This window comes from Peromyscus maniculatus, chromosome 23, assembly GCF_049852395.1.
Source record: "Peromyscus maniculatus bairdii isolate BWxNUB_F1_BW_parent chromosome 23, HU_Pman_BW_mat_3.1, whole genome shotgun sequence".
NCBI lineage: Eukaryota > Metazoa > Chordata > Mammalia > Rodentia > Cricetidae > Peromyscus > Peromyscus maniculatus.
Genome location: NC_134874.1, coordinates 49,597,900 through 49,620,539, shown reverse-complemented (window position 1 = coordinate 49,620,539; position 22,640 = coordinate 49,597,900). Strand labels below are relative to the sequence as shown.

General features: G+C 43.7%; 1 protein-coding gene across 2 annotated transcripts in view; it reads right to left on the bottom strand.

Moving 5' to 3' along the window:
• The window catches only part of Elavl1 (ELAV like RNA binding protein 1), a 42,704-nt gene that overhangs the window by 10,641 nt on the left and 9,423 nt on the right, over positions 1-22,640 (bottom strand). For both annotated transcript variants that reach the window (XM_006970145.4, XM_076560416.1), the window contains 3 exons: positions 14,815-15,002; positions 4,551-4,654; positions 639-792 (listed from right to left, as the gene is read on the bottom strand). In XM_006970145.4, the coding sequence (XP_006970207.1) occupies positions 639-792; positions 4,551-4,654; positions 14,815-14,986 (430 nt within the window). In that variant the 5' untranslated portion in view covers positions 14,987-15,002. The remainder of the gene's footprint in view (positions 1-638; positions 793-4,550; positions 4,655-14,814; positions 15,003-22,640) is intronic.

Sequence of the window (22,640 nt, the reverse complement as noted above, 5' to 3'; positions counted from 1 at the left end):
GTGGTCAGAAAGACAGAGACAGGAATTCACTGCTTCTCTGGAGAGGAGCATCCCAATTATGAAGATTGAGGAAGCCCATCTCAAACAGCCAATGGTGTTGCTTCAGGTCACTACAAGGTGGAGGAGACATTCTGACACCACGGATCTGTAGTAAGAACTCCAAGTGACACGTGAACAGCAAACTTTCCAACTGTTCTCAGGCCAGCAAAAGCTATCTGGGTGTACAGAGAAGGTGCTAAAATTTTGATGTTTTTCCTACAAAACGCTAGCCTAATGCTGGGTGGCTGCCTTTTTTTTTTTTTTTTTTTTTCCCCCTTTTTCCTTTTTCTATATGGTCTCACTATGTCACCCTGGTTGGCTTGGCACCTGCTACATAAATCAGGCAGATCATGAACTCAGAGTCACCTGCTTTTTCTTTCTGAATGCTGGGATTAAAGGTACGCACCATTACCCTATCTCCCAGGATTCTTTTAATGCCATCTCACTCCCCTAGCCCAATCAATGAAAACTAAGGTCTCCTCATGTCCAATCTGCCCCCCTTTGGAGGCTAACTCATGATATCTTTCTATCTTCCCCAGAACACCTGGTCCTGTGCTCAGAGAGAAGCCTTTGCTGCCTATCCTAGCTCCTGTCTGTACCTGTGGTCTGATCCACAAGGACCCTGGAGTTGATGATTCTCCCAAACCGAGAGAACATGTCCTCCACATCCTTCTGAGTCATGGTCCTTGGGAGCCCGCTGATGTACAAGTTGGCATCTTTGATGACCTCTGAGCTTGGGCGAGCGTATGACACCTTAAAAACAAAACAAGTCAGAATTAGGATTGACATGTGGCCAAAGCACCATAGGAAGGGACCAAAATTTGGTATTATGCAAAGCCAATGTTGTTGCAAGTTATTGCACTCAGGATAATATCTTGCAATGGTATTGTTCTGGCAGTTCACTACAGGCAAGCAGGGACCTCAGATACCTTGCAGCGTTTTCTCATTTGGTCCTCAGCATCTCTAAGAAGCAGAACATTATTCCTATTACACAAAGACAAAGCGACTGTAGGCCTACAGAAGCTGGGATTCAAGTTCATATTGCCTGCTGAAAAGAGTACCTATGTCCACACCTGCAAGGAACTTGTGGTGTGGCACACAAAAGCTGAGAGTCCTCTTGGGAAGGCTTTAACAACTCCTGTCAACAAGTAAGACACTACAAAAGCTCAGATAAGAATGCTGCACTGAGGGGGCCCGGTGATCAGCATTCAAATGCTTGGTGTTAATGCCCATTAGGAGCTTCTGCTGGAGTAGGAGGCTACTCTTGCTAGGACTTTATGAGGCTCAACATTGCCAGGGAAGGAAGGGTATGGAAAAAGAAGACTTGTGTTAAGTTCTGTAGCACTGTCTGTACTTTTCAGAACCAAATGACAAGAAAAACTTCAATGTTAATGTCAGACAGGACCACAAGAACTGTTTGCCCTTTCTCTTTAGGCACTGCCAAGTTCAAAGTCAAAATTGAGTCCAATGAAGCTGCCTTAGGGCATCTGGCACTGTTATGTGTGCATGGACCCTTTGAGTATCCTTGGGCACACCATGAGGACCCTCTAAGTTCTCAATGACACTTTTTTTTTAGCGTCAATCCAGTACTTTCCTGTCCTCATCTTGAGAAATCTATGAGTAGTTGAAACATATCTATCTATCTATCTATCTATCTATCTATCTATCTATCTATCTATCTATCTATCTATCTATCTCTCCCTTTGCCCAATTCAAACTCACAAGGTTAAGCCCTAACCCTCAGGATCATAGAATATGACCTGGTTTGCATACAAACTTAGTTAAGACAAAGACAAACACGGGAGGCTGGGCCCCTAGTCTGATATAAGTGTGTCCTTACAGAAAGGGAAAATCTGGAGCCAGGCATGTCGACACAGGTACAACGGAGAGATGTCATGTAGAGATGGAAGAATATAGTGAACATGTGGATGCTTCTATAATGCAAGGAATGCCATGGATTGCCAGTAACTGTTAGAATTTAGAGAAGCTTGTGAAGGACCCTTTTCCTGGGCTCCTGGAAAACACCAACTAACCTCCTTGTTCTAAGACTTCAGACCAATGAAATGGTTTCTTTTATTTAGGACATCCGGTCTGTGGCACTATATAAGCAAACGTACAACTTCTCTGAGCAAGTGATTGGCACAGACCTCTGTTATCTACTTAGTGCACAGTTCACTTAGATCCTGTACTACATTTACTACATTTACCACAGGCTCACAAACTGTATTTTTATTCAATTAACTCCATGAGAGTAAAACTTGGATGATCACTGTTTCCTTCAGCACCGAGAACAGTCAGGGGGAATAGTGGCATTCAGTAAACACCAGGTGAATGACTCAACCACAATCACTAGTGATAAGAACACATGTAATGAGCCCCAGTGCTCCAGAGATGGGGGCGGTGGATAACAAGTTCAAGATCAGTATGGGCTATACAGTGAAATCCTCTCTCTCTCTCTCAAAAAAAAAAAAAAAACAAAAAAACCACCATCCTACAATAGGCGACCGAAATGAATGTTCCATCTCCTCAGAGCTCTGTGCTGTAACTTAAATTCCAGGTACTTATCTTCCACCATGTGCTAGGAAGCTGCTAACCTGGTGTTAAATGCCAGGTGCCAAAGCATCCAGTTTCAAGCCCTGGCCTTTGCCCCTCCTTCTGTCCCTCTGCCACATGCTGGGAAAACCATTTCACTTACTGGGGGGAAGAAAAAAAAAGTCAGCTTCTCATTCTAAACTGGGCCTCATACTCTATGGGGCTGTGGTGAGGACCCGGAGATGCCATGTGAAAGAATCTGGCCTTCGATCCTCCTGTTAAGTGTGAGTTATGTGAATCACACAGCCCTGGCAGGTCTGTGGAGTTGCACCCAAGTTTTCTCACTCTAGTTGCCAGGCTGCCACAGAGAAGAAGGTTAGGCAGAGAGGAGCAGAACCCTTCACTCTGACTTCTGCAACCAGAGTACAACATTAGGACCAATGAGGACACAAGCAACAATTTAGCCATGAAGAGCTGTAATTTGAGGCTGGTCAGATGTGCATGTATGTGAAGCCTTCAAAAAAGACCTGCCTGCAGGGGCAGAAGTAAGGTTTTAGCTTTAGGGACAGAATATGCCTGGCTTCTGGGTCTCTTCCAGTACAGCTGCTCTTGCTTGGTGCCCCATCCATTAATGACACACCTAGCACCTGTAGGTCCTGAGTCTGGAAAACACTTGTATCCCATTCTGGCCAGGTTAAGGCTTTTCCTCCAGATTAACAATGGACATCCTGGAGGGCCTCATTGGCACAGCCTGAGTGGCAGGTAGGAACCTGCTGATACAGGCTCCCTCAGTTCAACCTGGGCTGTCCTATGGGATCTTGGGTTGATGTTAATATTCATCATAGCATTTGGGAAAGGCCACAGAAGCCCAGTCACTAGCACAGTAGGTCTGGGTTCTTTACCTATACTTATATAATAGTATGTCTGGTCTTTATCCTGGCTTCCTCATGGGAAACTTCTAAACTATTTAAATGGTTTGTTATTCAGAATCTTATGGCTTACAACTGGATTTATGCTAAATGATGGATCAGGATGAAGGCCAAGTCATTAGAAAGACCATGTCAGTGGCTACAAAGTTGGGATTTTGAGTCATACAGTATCGAGTCACCTTTGCATGCTGGAGTAGGTGGAGGGGGAATAAATGATGCGTATAAGCTATTATGACAATAACCATGCCAGCCACATATATAGAATAAGACCTACATAGAAACTCAAGACACTGGTGTACAATGAAATAGCTTTCATGATCAACATAATGCCACGGGAAAAGAGAACGTACCCTGACTCTAGGGTGTCTAATGGACTGTGTCTCTCTGCTCAGTGGGTCCTGACTTTAGGTATAGCATAACAGGAACTATCTGGGAACCATTTTAGTGGCTTATGGGGCTCCAAAATTTCAGCCAGCTGTATTAGAACTGTAAGTGTGGCTGGAAAACACACAACTGCACCTGGCATGAAAGAAGGACAGCATTATTGTGAAGAGGGCTCTTAAATTTGTGGTGCAGTGTGGTGACCCTGAGTGGTTGTTGTCAGAATTGTGAGACATCAGTTGGTATCATGCTGTGTGTGAGATCAACCCACAACTGTAATGGCCTTTATCATGCTACATGGACATATCATCCTTGAACTCACAAGGGCAGGAGTTCAACTGGGGGCTCAGAAAAGGTCTGCTTGGTGAAGAAGTATCCTCTGAAGATAAAGGGCTCTAGAGAATACTGAGGAGCTGTTATAGGACTCTGGCAGTGTGGTCTCAAGGATGACAAAGGAGAAATTCAGGCTGAGGGCCATCATGTCTGTCTACAAGGGCTGGGGGTGAGGATTAACTCAGTATATACTCCCTTCTTATAGTGAGGCTGAAGAAGCTATCAGCCACTCTGAGTAAGTGTACATGGACTCCCCAAGATGCTCTAGAAACACCAGGCCTCAGAATGGCTCCTGTTCAGCACAGGAACAGATGAGGTAGGATCACATCTCTTTACCTTAATGGTTTTCGACTGGAGTCTCAAGCCGTTCAGTGTGCTGATTGCTCTCTCTGCATCCTTTGCAGTCACATAGTTCACAAAGCCGTACCCCAAGCTATGTCCTGTGGAGAGAACATGACATTGTAAACTAGTTGTCAGTGAGCAGTGAAGGGGAGACACAAGGGCAAGATGAGAAGAAGAAAGACAATGTAACACAGCAAAATTCCAAGGGAGGTACTCTGGGGAACTAATGTTGAGACCATGGCAAACTTTTTCATCTTTGCAACTAACAAAGGTAACCTGCAATTAAGTTACTTAAAAACTGAGCCAGTGAGAAGGCTTGGCCAGTAAAGGGCTTGCTGCCAAGCCTGATAACCTGGGTTCAATCACTGAAACTCACACAGTAGAAGACCTGAATTAAAATAGCCTCTTACCTCCAAATGTGAGCTATGGTGCACGAGCATACACACAAAACAGATGAATTGTTTCTCAACAAAGAATAATAATGTGTTACTGACTGTATCCTATGAAATGCTGCTCAGCAGTCCCAAAGGTGCTGGCTGCATGATGGGGCCTGACAGATGAGGAGCTGATGGCCAATAGCCAGAGCCTGTTGATTCTCTGAAACCAAAATTGCCAGAGTGGGAAGGCCTACTGGGCTCTGGCACGATCAAGTACTGGTTCCCTTTCTTTCCTGAGTCTGGGGAAACTGGACCCAGTGAAAGGGTGGGAGAAACTAAACTGAGAGCATCCTAAACTTGCCAAATGGCCCTGGTCACAGGTTCACAACCCTGGCCAAACTTCCCCAGCTTCTCCTGTCCACTCTAACAATGTCATCAGTATAAATCTGGAGATGAGAGGTGAGATCACGAAAGCAGCAAAGGATCCCAATGTCCTCTTTGTGAAATATTTAGGACAGGCAGGAGCATCTATCTATCTGTCTACCCGGGGAGGGACATGGCATATAGGGAGAGGTCCAGGAAGATGAAGCTACTGGAGTGATAGTCAGGAAGGAGCCTTAGAGGATGTCTAGCCATGACCTCTTACTGAGGGAGGCTGGAACTTGACTCACATCCTGCCAGCTCATGTGAATGCAGGCACTTACTTCATTCTGTTCAGGGTACCTGAGAGAGCTGCTTTAAGACAAGCCCATTGGACGTAAAGACCTCTGTGTTGTGAGTCTGCTACAATTAGAACCTAGGAAGCCACCCCCTTCGCTGATAACAAGACCTGAACCAAGTAGAGAACCTAATGCGTGCTTAACTGTTTTTAGTTTTATTGGTACTTTCTAATACTCCTTTTAAAAATCACTTTACTATATATGTGTATTCATATGCACCCGTGTCACAGCAAGCATACGGGATATAAACACATTTCAGGAATCAGATTTTTTTCCTTCAACCATGTTGGTCCCAGGCACAGAACTAAGGCTGTCATGGTTGGTGGCAAGCACTTTTACCTGCTGAGCCTACCAATCCACTCTCCTCAGATACTGCATTTTTTTTTTTGGTTTTTCGAGACAGGGTTTCTCTGTGTAGCTTTGCGCCTTTTCCTGGAACTCACTTGGTAGCCCAGGCTGGCCTCGAACTCACAGAGATCCGCCTGCCTCTGCCTCCCGAGTGCTGGGATTAAAGGCGTGCGCCACCAACGCCCGGCTCAAGATACTGCATTTTTTAATGCCAATTTTAAATTTACAGAAAAACTAAACAAAGTAAGAGTTCCCAGCTCACCCTTAGCCTCCTCTATCAGAAATATCTTCCATTACCATGGCATATTTTGTATAGTAAGTGAACCAATACTTGTTTAATGTAACTATTCACACTTGATTTCCATGTCCTTAGTTTTCAATGAGCCCCCTCATTCTCCTTTAAGTTAAAAATTTCACATATGGGGTTGGAGATGGCTCAGTGGTTAAGAACACTGGTTGCTTTACTAGAAGACCTGGGTTCAATTCCCAGTACCTATCTGGCAGCTCACAAGTGTCTATAACTCCTATTCCAGGGGTTCTAACACTTTCACACAGACATAAGATGCAGGCAAAAAAACAAAACAAAACCAAAAAACACTAATGCACACAAAATAAATATAAACATGTTTTGACAAATCTTACCCATCTCCACCTCTCCAATTCCTCCCCATCCCCTTTCCCTCCTATCTATTTATGCTCAATTAAAAAAACAAAAACAAAAAAACCCTACAAATGACTAAATCCACTTAATGCTGCACGAGTGAAGTACCATCTATTGGAGCAGGGTAGCCCCATAAGGAGTTGCACCCCCAAAGGAAATTTACTTTCCTTCCCCCAGCAATCATCATTGCTAATAACTTCCTAGCTAGGGTAGAACTCCATGAGCCCCTCCTGCTATCCCCCATCCATGCTGCTTTGTTCTTGTGTATGTCTTGTGCACGCAGTCACAGCCATTTTGAGTTAATTGTGCAACAGCAGCACAAACACTGCATGCGTAACAGACCAATTTCTGTTTGGATTTCAGGCTTTGTTCACATCCTTGTGAACTCATGCCTGCTAACATAACTGGGCATTAAACCTGTGGCTATGTCCTAGGCCTCAGGGGAGATCTTAAAAACTGTTCCCTATTGCTTAAGACACAGTTGCATACCTCATCAAACATGAAGTTGAGCTAGTGTCTACCTGAAATCTTTACCCCTACTGACTTAGCATTCATGGTACTAGAGGGTACTCTGCATCATACCAAAGGAGAAAGGTAATCATCAAGCTGTAAAACCAGTGACCTACAATGATGACCTGCTGCAAGACATGCTGTACAACAGTGGCACAAATGTGGGAGTAGCCAACAACTTTGACTGGATTTAAGACCCACTCCATGAGATGGAACCCATAACTGATATTGCTTGAACTGCCAAGAACCCAAGACTGGACAGGACATGGGCCTGGGGAAAACCAAATACTATTGTTCTGCTAAAGGAACATAGCAATACAATGATTCCTAATGATATTCTGCTAAACCTATATATATTAGTGCTTCACTCAGACATCAGACAAACTTCCTCTTGAAGTAATGAAGAATTAACACAGAGATCAACAAACGGACAATGTACAAAGTGAGAGACTTTGGAGCACTCAGTCTTAGATGGGATGTCTCCATTAAACTCCTCCCCTTGAGTCTTAGGAAGCTATGCAAAAGAGGAGGTGGAAAGATTAAGAGCCAAAGGGGATGGAAGACTCCAGGGAAGCAGGGTCCTCCAGACACAACAAGATTGAACATATGAACTCATGGAGACTATAGCAGCATACACAAGGTCTGTGTAGATTCAAGCAGATTAAGGGGTATGGGTGGTGGCTGGTCTCAGCACTGAGAGAGGGAAGTGTTCATGGGATCCCATCCCTAACAAAGAAGCTATCTGCAACTGATACTTGCTTGCAAAGGAAAAATTAGTTTTCTCTAATGGAGTCTCACTGGGTATATTAACAACACTTCAGGGCAGGCCCCATGCCCAGGATTAGTTTGTCAACACAAAATGAACTATTTTTTATCAGACTTTTTGTCTCTTTGCTTTGTTTGGGCATTTTTGTCATATTGGTCTTTTGCTTGTATTTGGGTTTCTATTTTCTGTGGGCCTTTCATGTTTGTTTTTAAAAAGAAAGAGAAAGAAATGGCATAGAGTTGGGTGGGTGGGTAGGATCCTGGAGGAGCTGGAGGGGGGAACAAGTGTGATCAAAATTCAAAAAACAAAACAAAACAATCCTCTCCCAACCTTGTTCCCTAGGTTCTTATCTTTAAACCCATAGATCAGTGTGTCTCTCAACCCTCATCAGAGAAACTCTTTTTCGCAGTAGACAATAATCAATGCAAAGACCCACAACTGGTTGACTCGCACAGAATAAGAGACTGAAGTGGTCAACACTTTTTCGAGACAGATCTCTCATTGTACCTGGAGTTTACTGATTTAGATAGGCAGACTGGCTGGCCAATGAGCTTCTGGGATCCACCTATCTCCCCTCCCACTCCAAGCTCCAACACTGAGATTACAGGAAACTTTTTTCTTTAAACATTTATTTATTTATTATGTATAGTGTTCTGCCTGCATGCCAGAAGAGGGCACCAGACCTCATTATAGATAGCTGTGAGCTACCATGTGGTTGCTGGGAATTGAACTCAGGACCTCTGGAAGAACAGCAAGTACTCTTAACCTATGAGTCATTTTTTCCAGCCCAATTACAGGGACTTTTTATGTGGAGATCCTGACTCTTTATCCCAAACTCAGGTCCTCAAGCCTGCATAGTAGGCACTTTTAAACAGCCATCTCCAGCTCCTTGTTTCCTCTTTCTAACCAAGAACTCCTACAGACTTGGCATTATAGCTCTAGACAAAGTGAGCAGCCACAGCAGGAAGGGCTGTGGGGCTAGAACTACCCAGTAGTCACAATGAAGAATACTACCAAGAATGCTAAGTTGGGGACATGAGGATTCCCACAAAAGGTCCCAACCGTACTACATCGGGGCTATACATCTCTACCCATCTCTTCTGAAGAGTGGCTAGGCTATTGTACCTCTAAGCAACTGCCCTGACCCCAGGAATGGAGCACTTGTTTTTCCTTTTGTAGGCACCACTGCTTTTGGGTTTGTCTTTTTTCCCTCTTCATGAGGCTCAACCACCTGTCTCTTTTACCATCAGCTCTTCTGACACAGTATTTGTGGCATAGGGGTAGTAAGATAGCAGAGGAGCCCTAGTATGGACAGCACTGACAAGACAGCTGGTAGGAGGCTTCAAGATGGAGTGAGGAAGTGGTTCCCAAATGATGGTTTGTGTATATAGCAGTAGAACATCTAGACTCTAAGATCTTTCTTCAGCCTGGGACTCAAGATACTGGAAGGCTCATTCCTGTTGCTTCTGTTGACTAGGACCAAAGAGCCTTATAGGGTTCTGTCTTTCTTTGGAGAGAGGAGACATCAGCCTGAGGGCTGGGGAACAGTAGTGGGGATAAACAAAGATTCTAGATAGGCTGTTGGGAACTTGAGTAGAAGGGCCGGCCTAGAAGCAAGGTCAGATGGCCAAGGTTCTGCAGATGGGATAATAGTATAGGCAAGAGGGGAAGGAAATAGGAAGGGGGTAATAGATATGGAGAATAAAGACTAAACAAATCATGCCTCTAAGATCGGAAAATGTCCCAGAGGCTGGTTGTATCCCCATCCCCCTTTTAACTGCAGGAATACAATTCTACCACCTGTTTTCTGGCTGACCCAGCATCAGTATCACTCTCCAAAAAGTTAAAATACAGATGGTCCAACAGATACACCAACAGAGTAGCTGATCTGGTGTGTCTGGGTGGTTTGCATTTCTCCAAGTTTCCAGATGCTACTGAGTGTCAGTGCCTTTGGGGGTCTACTGCACTGGAGGAACCTCCACATGCAGCACCATGTATGTTATCTTGTTAAGTATTCCCTGGTACACTTGGGCCAGCATCTTGCATTTCCAAACATATTTTTCTGTTCAGGTAAGAGTTATGACTGAAAAGATGATGCCTCAGCTGTCTTGCCTTGTCCTTTGTGCTTCTAGGAACTGGAAGCTAAAGGTATACACACGAGAGGTGAGGACTCTTGTGCAGTGTGGGGACTGTGAATCTTTAAAGGCACATAGGGGCTCCAGAGAAGACTTCACTGAGGAACACAGGGCATGGGTGACAAGAAGGAATCTGGCAGTAAGAAAGAAATAGTAAAGGAACCAAAGAAAAGGTAAGACGCAAAGGACAAGAAGGGTGTTTTACATAAAATAGAAAGGTGGCCAGCAAGCAGATGGAGATGATAGGCTTCACTAGAAATGCAGGTCAACACATGATCCAACATCACTTGCTGTATCAGCTGGCAGAGGAATCCTGCAGGGCCCATGGCACTGATGGCAAGCCTTGGTGGAAGGGAGGGCCAGTTGGCAACTGGAGCCATGGGGGTTCTTGGAAGGAACATTCTTATTTGCTGATTTACTACTTCCAGGAAGATTCTATGGAAATAGCGAGTGAACAGAATGATGCAAGGTAGTCATAGTCATCTCTGTGGAGCTTATAAACACAGTATACAGAGTACTACAGAACCACTGTGATGATGGGATAATACAATGTCCAGCAGGGAGGGAACATGTTCGGATAGGAAGAACAGTTCGCTATATAGCGCATAGTACCAATGATTACTTATAGTGGAGATACAACAAATGGGGTCTGAAAGAAAATGTATCCAATGGCAAATTATGGGTAATTTATGTTTTATTTCCTGTTATTAAGGTTTACTGTTTCTGCTGCTTTTTGAAAAATAAAATTTATTTAACTTATTTATGTGTGTCAGGTCCCCTGGAACTGGAACTACAGGCAGTTGTGAGCTACCATGTGGGTGCTGGGAATTGAACCTGTGTCTTTTGGAAGAACATCCAGTGATCTTAACCATTGAACTATCTCTCCAGCCCCTGCTGTTTGTTTTTGAGACAGGGTCTTAATATGTATCCTAATTCTGCCTCTAAAGTGCAAAGATTAAAGGTATGTGCCATCACATCCGGTCAATTTTTTGTTTTTTAAAATGAAGAGCAAAGATGAATCATGCCAAGGGAAAAGTAGTTAAGTTGGTAAAGTGTGGAAAGGCATTCTTGTAGAAGGAACATTGTTCAGTAGTCCTGATAGCCAGAGTAGGCATGTTATGGAAATAAGCAACTCAGTCCAGGCTGAGGGTAGGTGTGGGACACAAGGAGATGATGATGAAGGGTGTAGATTCAATCCTGATCAGGGGTACATGGCAATGAGATGACAGGGAGAATAGGGAACCATGAGGGTTGAGGGCTGACTCTGATCCTTCAAGGGTCATACAAGACAGCTAGAGGTTGCACAGTAAACTATGATATCAGATAGATGCTATGATGATACCATGTTCCTAGTGTTTGTAGATGGAAATGCCAATAGCAAACATAATGTCCTCAACAAGGGGACTTGAACCTGGCTGGCCACAAACAAAGGAAGCTTCCCAGTTAATAAAGTGACTCTTCATCTTAGTCACCCTGTCCCCTTTCCTGCCGTCACTAGTGCCCAGTTGACCCAGAGTAAAAATCTGCAAAATGAATATTCAGATTTGAAAGCGCCCACCTCAGTGCAGTATGGGTTGCTATGAAAACCCACAAGCCAGCAATCTTATGGTGACTAGGTGAGCCAGGGAAGGCATTCTCAAACCAACAGAGCCCAGAATCTGAAGGGTTTGGAAGGAAGGGAGTGATTGGGCCACATGGAAACTGAAGAAGTCCCTTTGCTGTACTGAGAAAGTCTGAAGGAAAAAAGGCTTGGGGGGACACAGCAATAAAGCAGGTAATGACATCCTGGGCTAGGATAACTCTTAGGGGAAGAGGCAGGACAGCAAAAGTCTACAGAAACACTGAGAAGAATGAATTCTGAAAGTTGGTACTTCCTAGTGGAGCTACTGTGTAGACAGTGGTTCTATTAGCTAAGACAAAGACAGAACAGTATAATGTGGGATACATTGGCTCTGGTGCAGAAGGGCCTGGAGCTCAGGAGAGCTTCTGGTCAGGAGAGGCAGTAAACTAAACTCACCCTGATTATCAGCTCTGGAAAAGGAAGAGGGCCATGGAATAATCTGAAGTGCAAGGCTGGGGAAAGGAGCATCTGCGATAGACAGAGTGTGGCCTTGAGGGCAGCCAGCCAGCCAGGGGAAGAGGATGTTTCTAGAAGGAAGTACAGAGAGGGAATTTGACATTGACAGCCTGTACAGGGGAAGACAATACATAGAGCTCTCACATTCTCACCCCAGAGCTTTTCTGCCTCCTACTAACACTCAGAACAATATCTGGAGACATATATTAATGTTCACAACTCAGAAGGCGCTACCAGTTTCAAATGGGTAGAGTTCGGCATCCCTCCCTCAGTGTGTAGCCAGGCTTCAGGCTGCAACATCTACTCCAAATTTCAGAGTGCTGGAGGACATCAGGAAACCCAGGGAGGACTTTGGAGCCCTAGGTAGATGATTCTCAAGAGACTCAAGGAAAACTGTGTGCTTGGATAGCTCATGGGTCATAAGTAGCCAGGGAGGGAAGGGATTCAGGGCAGAGAGGAGACAGCTGTTAGTTTCTACTGTGAAATAGTAGGTGGTCATTAGCTCCAAGTGAGGGCCAGTTGAAGGCTGGAGGAGAGAAAGCACACATAAAGCCTATCAAGGATGAGACTATCCACTGTGCCAATAAGCAGGTCTAGAAATGGCCCTAGCAGCATGCCTAGCTAGAGAGATATAAAGGACTCTCTTGTTAGAGTGGGTAGGCTAAGCTCCAGCTAGGGGAAAAAGAGACATAGGACTAGGCAGAGTGATACCACTGAATAACAGATGAACAGCGAAATTTAAGGCCACAGCCCTAGAATCAGTAAGCAAAAATGTTTTGACAGCAGGGTAGTAAAGTAAGGTGAGATGAGTGTCTCAGATATTACACTCATTGAATCAGAACAAAAGGCTGCTAGTCCAGAAGGTGTTGAGCTGAACCGGTACCAACTCCCAACCCAGCCTACAGGCTGGAGAGAAGCCTTCTATCTGGGCACTCAGCTCACTTTCTAATCCCACTTCTGCTGCCTCCAACACTTCCAACTCCGAAGACTAGTTCTTTCAGGACTAGCCCTGCCCAATCTAGGTGTTCCTACTAAATAGAGCTCATATTCCTCTGAAGTCCACAGAAAGAAATCAGGGCATGAGAACCAAGAGCTAGACTCCAAATGACTGAAGATGCTGCTGAGAACCCCTTCCACCAAAACATAAGCAGAAATCCAAATCCAAAAGCCCTTTGGGCAGGATTCCTATGCAGGACAATGCCCTAAATAATGTAAAATTATTCAGTCTGTGTATTATCTAAAGTTCCTTTTTAGAAGGCATTAAACAAGACTTGGGATTGAAAGAGGAAAAGGCCCTTCAGTTTAAGGACCTCATCTGATGAGTGATTTCTCTAGACAGCAATCAGACAGGCAGTACAGGGTTATACAGGGATCAGTGTATTTGGGTTACTGGAAAAATGTTGAAGGTTGATGAAGCAACACAATGAATATACCAGATTGAACACATATTTTTTGTTCATACATACCTGAAGTTTTCCATAATACAAAAAGAGTAGTTAAAAAAACCTTTTAGTTTCCAAGATGAATCTAGACACCTAAAAACTAGATGATAGCTGGAATGCCTCCAAGTATTGCTTTCTTCCCAGTCAGGCAAAGTAGAGAAGGGGAGTTGGGGAGAGAAGGGGAGTAGAGAAGGAGAAGGAAGAGGGCAGTGACTACTGAGGACAATACTGCACCCAAAAGGGAAAGAAATGAAGCAGGCTTTGCAGCACTGTGCTCCCGAAGCCACATTCTCAGAACCTAAGAGGCCAAACCTAAGGAGGCCTTAACATGAACCTGGTCTTTTACAAACACCTATAAGGTAGGTATAGTCAGGATTATATAGCTCACTTGTGCATGAAGGTCTGCACCCACAGAGACAGATTGGTGAGTGCTTGGTCTAGCAGGGTCCCTTCTATATGAGGGACTCGATCAATACGTGCAGAATTATCTGGCTCCATACAGTTTTCAGAGCACTCCATTCTGCTGTCCCTCCATTTTTCTCTTCTCATGTCTTATTTTGTACATGTCGTTTTTGCTGTTAAGTGAGGGTCTCTTTACCTAGCACTGGCCGTGTAGCATGTGTAGCATGAATCTTAGTCCTGGAACTCAATACATAAAACAAGCTGTCCTGGAACTCACAGCAATCCACCTGCTTCTGTCTGAGTACTGGGATTAAAGGCATGTACTACCACACCTGGCAAGTGTTCTATCTTACAAAAAAACCCAAGCTCTTTCTGGGGGACCTTACCCCCTAGATTTTTTTCCAAGGTGTATTTTATTTTCAATTATGGAATTTGTGTGTGCGGGGGTGATGGTGGTGTTCTATGTACATGTGTGCCTGTGGAGGTCGGCAGACAGCATTAGCTTCCTTAGAGATGGAGCTACCTACACAGTAAGCTGCCTGATGGGGGTGCAGGAACCAAACTCTGCACCTCTGCAAGAGTGGCAAGTGCTCTTAACTGCTGAATCATTTCTCTAGGATACCCCTGCCCCCATCCCCTCCCAATCCTGTCCAATCTTATACTGGGCCTGTAAAAAAACAGTCTGAAGTAAAAGAACAGAACTTCACAGCTATGGTTTGTAGCCTGCAGCTATTCTGTACTAAGGAAGTCACCATCAGGGGAGCCAGTGCTTAACAGGACAGCAACCATGACCTCTTCCAGAAACTTCTCAGGCTCTTTACCTGCTACTTTATCCCGAATAAGTTTTGCAGATTCAACCTCGCCAATGCTGCTGAATAGACTCCGTAGTTCCTCCTGGGTCATGTTCTGAGGGAGGTAGTTGACAATTAAATTCGTTCTCCCAATATCATCCCTGCAGTCTTCGGCCATGTGGTCTTCATAACCATTAGACATGGTATTACTTAAAAATCTGCAGAGAAAAATAAGATCAGGTAAATTCTAATTTTATCTGGGTATGTGAAGGCAAAGATAAATGACTATATTTGCACTTAGGGGATTTTCTTTTCTGCACTAAAAGATCAACGATTGGGGAGATGGTTCAGTTTGTAAAGAGCCTGCTGGCACAAACATGAAGACTTGAGTTCATATCCCGGCACTCATATACAAGTTGGATGAGTTGGCACATATCTATAATCCCAGTTCAGGGAGCTGGGAACATGATAGAGGGACCTGTGGAACTCTTTGGCCAGCCTAGCTGAATCAATGAACTTCAGGTTCTCAAAAAATAAGGTGGAGAGTGTGTGGTGGACACCACCATACACCTCTCCTCACCACAGCCAGTATATCCCACACTGATCTTGTTCTGTGTCTTACTGATAGTACTGCTATTTACAGAGTAGATCTACTCAGTAGCACTCAGGTCTCAGAGAATGAGAACAAGAAATATCTTTCATGGGCTCAAGCATTTGAATACTTGGTTCTCAGATATGGTACTGTTTGAGGAGGTGTAGAACCTTTAGGAGGTGAAGCTTTGCTGGAGGAAGCCACTGGGGGTGGACTTTGAGTTTAGTCTTGCTCCACATCCATTTTGTTCTCTGCGCTTCCTGAGTGTGGATAGAAATGTGATTTCACACACCTTACTACCCTGGCTACCTGCTGCCATATCTCCTTCACCATTAGAGTCTCCCTCTGGAATTGTAAGCTCAAATAAACTTTCTTCTGTAAGCTGTCTCTGGTCATGGCATTTTAATACACTGTGATAAAAGAAATCATTCAATATTGACCTCTAGCCTCCACATAAACTTGTAACCCCACACACGTATAAATATCCACATAAACATACATACACCTTATCCACCTACCTATACCCATACAAAGAGATCAACTATGGTTACAAACAACTGCTTAATCAATAACAACCTAAAAAGAAAGAAGCTATTGTCTTAGTTAGGGTTTCTATTGTTATGAGGAGACACCATGACCACAGCAACTCTTATAAAGGAAGACGTTTAATTTGAGCTGGCTTACAGATCAGGTTTAGTATATTATCATGGCGAGAAGCATGGGGAGAAGGAGCTGAGAGTTCTACATCTTGATCCACAAGGAACAGGAGACTATGTGTCATACTGGGCACAGCTTAAGCATATGAGACCTCAAAGCCCACCTCCACAGTGACACACTTCCTCCAACAAGACCACACCTACTCCAACAAGACTACACCTAACAGTGCCATTTCCTATGGGCCAAGCATTCAAACACATGAGTCTATGGGGGCCATTCCTATTCAAACCACCAGAACTATTAAGCCACAAAAAGACAAGGAAAAACTTTTGTTTTCTAGTACTGACTGAGCCTTAATTTTCTTTCTTTTATATGGTGTTGGAAACCAAACCATTGATCTTGTGATTAACTGGCAGTTCTCTACCACTGAGCTAATCTCCCAAAGTTCCCAGTCCTTATTTATTTAAAATAATTTTTTTTTTGTGGGTGGGGGCAGGCTCTGGGATCAAACCTAGGACCTTGAGCATGCTAGGTAAGTACTCTGCTACTAAGCTACATCCCTCCCAGCCCAGTAAGCAAGAACTTTAAATGCTTATTGTTAAGTTAAAGAAAACAGTTTGAAATACCATACTGTATGATTCCAGTTGTATGACTTACCAGGAAAGGCAAAACTGTAGGGATAGTACCAGGTACGGAAGCCCTTGCCTATATTCCCGACACTCGAGAAGGCAGAATTTAAAGGTTATCTTTGGCTATATATCAAGTTGAAGGCCATCACGAGATATATGAGACCTCAGCCTAACAAACAAAACACACCTCTCAAAATAAACAAAACCAAGGCCTGTAGAGATGGCTCACTACTTCCTGTTATTAAACAGGACCTAGGTTTGGTTCCCAGCACCCACATGGTAGCTTACAGTAATCTGTAAATCCAGGCCAAGAGACCTGACTTCTTTAAACCTCTGTGGGCAGCATGCATGCATATAGAGAGCACGTGTATACATACATGTACACACACACACACACACACACACACACACACACGCATATACATTAATTGCAACAAATGTATCCAACTGCAAGATGTGGATAACAGAAAAAGGTTGTTGGGGAAAGATAGCAAGGAATATGCCTGTTATTTTTTGAAAATGTACTTTTATTTAAAATTTATTCATTTTTATTTTATGTGCATTGGTGTTTTGCCTACAGACAGTTGTGAGCTGCCATGTGGGTGCTGAGAACAGAACCTAGGTCCTCTGGAAGTACAGTCAGTGCTCTTAACCACTGAGCCATCTCTCTAGACCCCAAAATTTACTTTTATTTTATGTGGGTGTTTTGTCACTTATTTATAAGTGCACTTTGTGTACCTAGTGTCTGTGGAAGTCAGAAGAGGGCGTTAGGTCCCATGAAACTGGAGTTAGTGATGGTTGTAAACTACCACATAGGTGCTGAGAACCAAACCTGGGTCCTCTACAAGACAACTGCTAAGGCTTCTCCCTAGTCACCCACTTCTTTTCATTTTAAAATTACATTTATCTTGTGTGTACACGTATATGTGTACAAGAGCACAGAGGTCAGAGGACAACCTGCAGAAGTCAGTTCTTCCCCTTTCCTTACCAGCTCCTAACTGGCTTCTTTAAAATCTTTTTGTACAACTAACACTACTCTACAAAATAATTCTACGAACACAAAACAACAATTCCAAGTTCAACTATGATCACTAACAGTACCTTTTCTTTTGTTTTTGAAATGCAGTCTCACTTTTAAGCCAGGCTGAACTATGTACTTCAGGTGGCCTCAAAAATGATGACCCTCCTGCTTCAGATTCCCAAGTACTTAGATTACATGCGTGAGCTGTCACATTTGGATAAGAGGACTTGTGTGTGACAGGGGTCTCATGTAGCCATCCTATGAAATACCTTAGCCTACAACTCACTATGTAGCTAAGACTGGACTTAAACTTCTGATTCTCCTGCCCCTTTCCCATGTGCTATGATTACAGGTATGTGCCACCTGGTCTGGCTCAGTAGGAGGGCCTTTGAAAAGGCCTGGAGATGCAGCTCAGTCTTGGGTTCTATCCCTAGCAGGTGAGCATGCCTATCCACAAACATGGCTTTAAAGAACCCTATAAAGAAATCCAGAGGCAGGTGGATCTTTGTGAGTTCGAGGCCAGCCTGGTCTACAGAGCAAGATCCAGGAAAGGCTCAAAGCTACACAGAGAAACCCTGTCTTGAAAAATAAAAAAAAAAAAAAAAAAGGCCGGGTGGTGGTGGCGGCGGCGGCGGCGGCGGCGGCGGCGGCGGCGGCGGCGCACGCCTTTAATCCCAGCACTCGGGAGGCTGAGGGAATCTTTGTGAGTTCGAGGCCAGCCTGGTCTACATAGCAAGAAACCCAAATGTTATCCCAGTACAACAGCTCAAGCTCCCAAGAGAAAAAAGTTTGTGTGTCTCAAAAGCTTTCCATTCCTACTGCTTTTTCAACAAAGAGCCTACGATGCGTATCTCTGCAACCCAACTTTGGACATTTGCCTGTTACATGTCCCCCTTTTATCTCCAATAACACAGCAATGGAGCCAGAAAGAGACTAGGATTTCTCTCCTAGTATTATGTATGTATGTGGGGAAGGGGGTGAAAGAGGGGGGAGGTCTTCACAGTTGCAGTCTCTGGAAAATCTACTTTGAGGCAAACAGCCCAGGATAGCTTGGGAACAACATCTGTATAGATGTAGCTGAGAGCACCTTTGAAAACAGCCCACACCTGGTTTGCTCACAGGCACTGTGGTGCAGTGGCCTAATCTAGGAGGCCCTTTGACCCTGCTTCTAAATTCATAGCCATCACTTCACATGCACTCCTGTCTGCAGGTCTCAGTGGCAGTGGGCAGTCCACCCCTTCCTCCAGATGTGAAGTTCTACATTAGTTTGAAAAGTCAAAGCCCAGAAGGTATAATAAGCCTTTGACTATCTTTAAAAAACAGCATTGCAGAGGTTGGGTGTGAGCACACATCTGTAATTCCAATACTCACACAGCGGAGGCAAGAGGATCAGGAATTTAAAGCCACCCTCGGCTGTGTAGCAAGTTCAAGGCCAGTCTGGGTTATATTTAACTCTATCTCAAAAAGAAAACAGAAACAAAAAAAAAGCTTTTCAGAGCTAAGTAGCAGAGCACTTAGCTGGTATGCAGGAGGCACTAGGTTCCATCTCTAGCACCTTAAAAAAAAAAGGCTTTGCCAGAGACTAAATAAAACGCAACACAACTCTCGAACAGACATTATTCTCTTACTCTCTAAATCTCTGAGAGAAGGGGAATTAATTAGGCCTGGTTTCTAGAAGTGTTCAGGTTCCTACTCTCCTAACTCTCAAACATTACTCATTTAAAGCTGTGCAGGTTCCTTCTTCTCTATAAAGTATGTTAACATAGAAAAAGAGAAGCCTAGCAAACCAGGTATCATCTTAAGGCAAAAAGCAGCCAAGAACCTGGGAGAAAACATCTGCTATGTATCATTTTTGATCAGGTGGTTGCCATGCTGGGAAAGTCACCCATCAGGGGACAGGATGTGATGATGTGTAGGCATTCTTGGTTAGCACCAGTGTGTATGTATGTGCCCACACACTATCAGTGTCTAGTGAGCAGATTCCAGGATGCTGTTAAATATTCTGCAAGGCACAGGATGATGCCAACAATCAAGAAGTACCTAGCCTAAAATGTCAACATTGCTAAGACTGAGTAAGTTGATTCAATGCATGTACAAATTAATAATTAAAATCCAACACATTACCAACAGAAATGATATAAACCACAACTTCATGCTGATGGCCATTCAAAGAGATGAGAAACCCATCAAAAAAAGTTCAACTTCATGAACAACAGGGAAAATGCAAATAAGGCTGGGGATATAACTCAGCTGGTAGAGCAGTTGCCTAGCATGTACTAAACCCCGGGTCAACCATAACACCACGCAAGCTGGGCACAGTGGCACACTGTTATCATCCTAGCATTTGGGAGGTAGAAGCATAACTACCCTTACGTCACTGTGAAGTCTGGAATCATCTCGGACAGTGGTTCTCAACCTTCCTAATGCTGTGACCCTTTAATACAGTTCCTCATGTTGGTGACCCCAACCATAGAATTATTTTCATTGTCATTATAAATGTGACCTCTGTGAAAGGGTTGCTTGTTCCCCAAAGGGGTTATGACCCACAAGTTGAGAACCACTGGTCTAGGCTATATATGAGAGACAACTCCCTATCCCCCTATCCCCCCCCCCCCCACCGCTTAAAAGCAAGATGAAACAATAGATTTTTACTGGTCATATAGGATGGATAAAATCCTTTAAGTAAAGAGAAGAGACTGACATGTACATCAAGACAGCACCACCTTTGGAGCTCCAACCAAGCCTAAGACGTAGGACATGTGAAACCAACCCCAAATCTCAGGCCATAGGAATCTGTCTTGCAGCAATGACCACACAGATGCAGGCTAGTAATCTGAATACAATATCCCTCAGCTTGTAAAAAGTACAAAACATGGACAACATTTAAGTGTGTATTAATAGAAGATGGCTCTATCAATTTTCAGTAGAAAGCATTAAAGTTTAATCACGAAAAATTTTGGTCAATATGTTAAATGGTCTGCGGTCCTGAGAGTTTTAAATAGATCATTAGCTCAAAAATAAATGAACAAAAGCATCTGAAGGTGAGAGCACAGAGGTTAATGTTAAAAAATTAGTATGTGTTGGGTCAGTGGTAGCACACGACTTTAATACCGCGGAGGCGGAGGCAGAAGCAGGAAGATCTCTGAGTTCGAGGCCAGCCTGGTCTGAAGAGCCAGTTCCAGGACAAGAAGGGCTACACAGAGAAACCCTGTCTTGAAAAACAAAAAAAAATTAATATGCATGTTCAAGTTTGCTGAAGATGCGACTCAAAACATTTCTTTTTTCTTCCCCTTTTATTTCCTTTTGCTTTTTTCTTTCTCTTCCCTCCACTCCTCCTCCTTCTTCCTTTTCATGGTGCTGGAGACTGACTCTACTGTCTGGCAAATACTAGGCCAGTGCTCTACCACTGAGTTATGACCTGAGCCTTTCTTCTCTTTACCCATTCTCTAAGAGTTGTGCATCAACTCTTCTCCACTCATTCTGCTTTTATCACTAATGAACTGATAGTGACTACCCTTATAAAACATGCCCAGCCCATCACCTTTTATATAAAGTTTACCAGAACACAATCATTTTCTTTGTGCTATCTACTGTCTAAGGTTGATTTTTTTTTTTTTAACTACAATGACAAGAGTTAAGCAGTAACAAACACATGGCCCACACAGTCCAAAAAATTCACCATCTGGCTTTTTGAAAAAAAAAAAAAATTGCTACCATTATTTCCTTCCTTCTTCCCCTCCCTCCCTCCTCTATCCATTCTGAAGTCTCCAAAGGTCCTCCTTAGGGTCTCCCTATGTAGCTCAGGCTAGTATCAAACTAGGAACCATAGCTCAGGAGTACAGCGCTTGCCTCATGTGTGGCGAAAGCCCTAGGTTTGATTCCCAGCACCGCCAGTAGCCAAACTCCATGTAGCCCAGGCTGGATTCAAACCTGAAATCCTTCTGTCTCAGTCTCCCAAGTGCTGGGATTATGGCATGTGCCACTATGCCAGTCTTTTTTTTTTTTTTTTTAAATTTATTTTTATTTTATGTGCATTGATGTTTTGCCATGGGTGTCAGGTCCCCTGGAACTGAAGTCACAGACAGCTGTGAGCTGCCATGTCGGTGCTGGGAATTGAACCATGGTCCTCTGAAAGAGCAGTCAGTGCTTTTAACTACCGAGCCATCTCTCCAGCCCCACCAGTCTTTTTTATGAATATAAACATTTTCTTTTTCTTTTTTTTTTTTTTTTTTTTTGGTTTTTCGAGACAGGGTTTCTCTGTGTAGCTTTGCGCCTCTCCTGGAACTCACTTGGTAGTCCAGGCTGGCCTCGAACTCACAGATATCTGCCTGGCTCTGCCTCCCGAGTGCTGGGATTAAAGGCGTGCGCCACCACCGCCTGGCGAATATAAACATTTTCTAACATTGGGCTAGGTAAAGATTTCTTAGATGTACCACCAAAAACTGTTTTCACTAAAAAATGAATAGATGTCATCAAAATGTAATACTGCTGCTTTGCAAGACAATGCTGGAAATATTAATACCCAAAGACTGAGGAAAGTATTTGCAAAGAAGTGAAAACACTTAAAAATATTTAATTAATATAAAAAAAAGAATATGGGTATTTTGCCTACATGTATGTCTGTGCATCATGTGTGTGCCTGGTGCCTGTGGAGAAGCCAGAAGAGGGCGTCAAATCCCTTGGAATTGGAGTTATATACAACCCCCATGTGGGCACTGGTAATTGAACCCAGGTACTTTGGAAGAGCAGCCAGTGCTCTTAATCAGCAAGCCATCTTTTCAGCCCCGAGGACACATTTTTTTTAAAGGTCTTAAGAGTAGAACAAGTTATTCTGTTACTCATATGCCCATGTCTCTCTTTCAGTGTACTAAATGGTTCTCTTTTCTACTCTGGTCTACCATCTTAGCCTCCCCTCACCCCCCATGTTCTTAATTAACTACTGGAAAATGTACTGGTA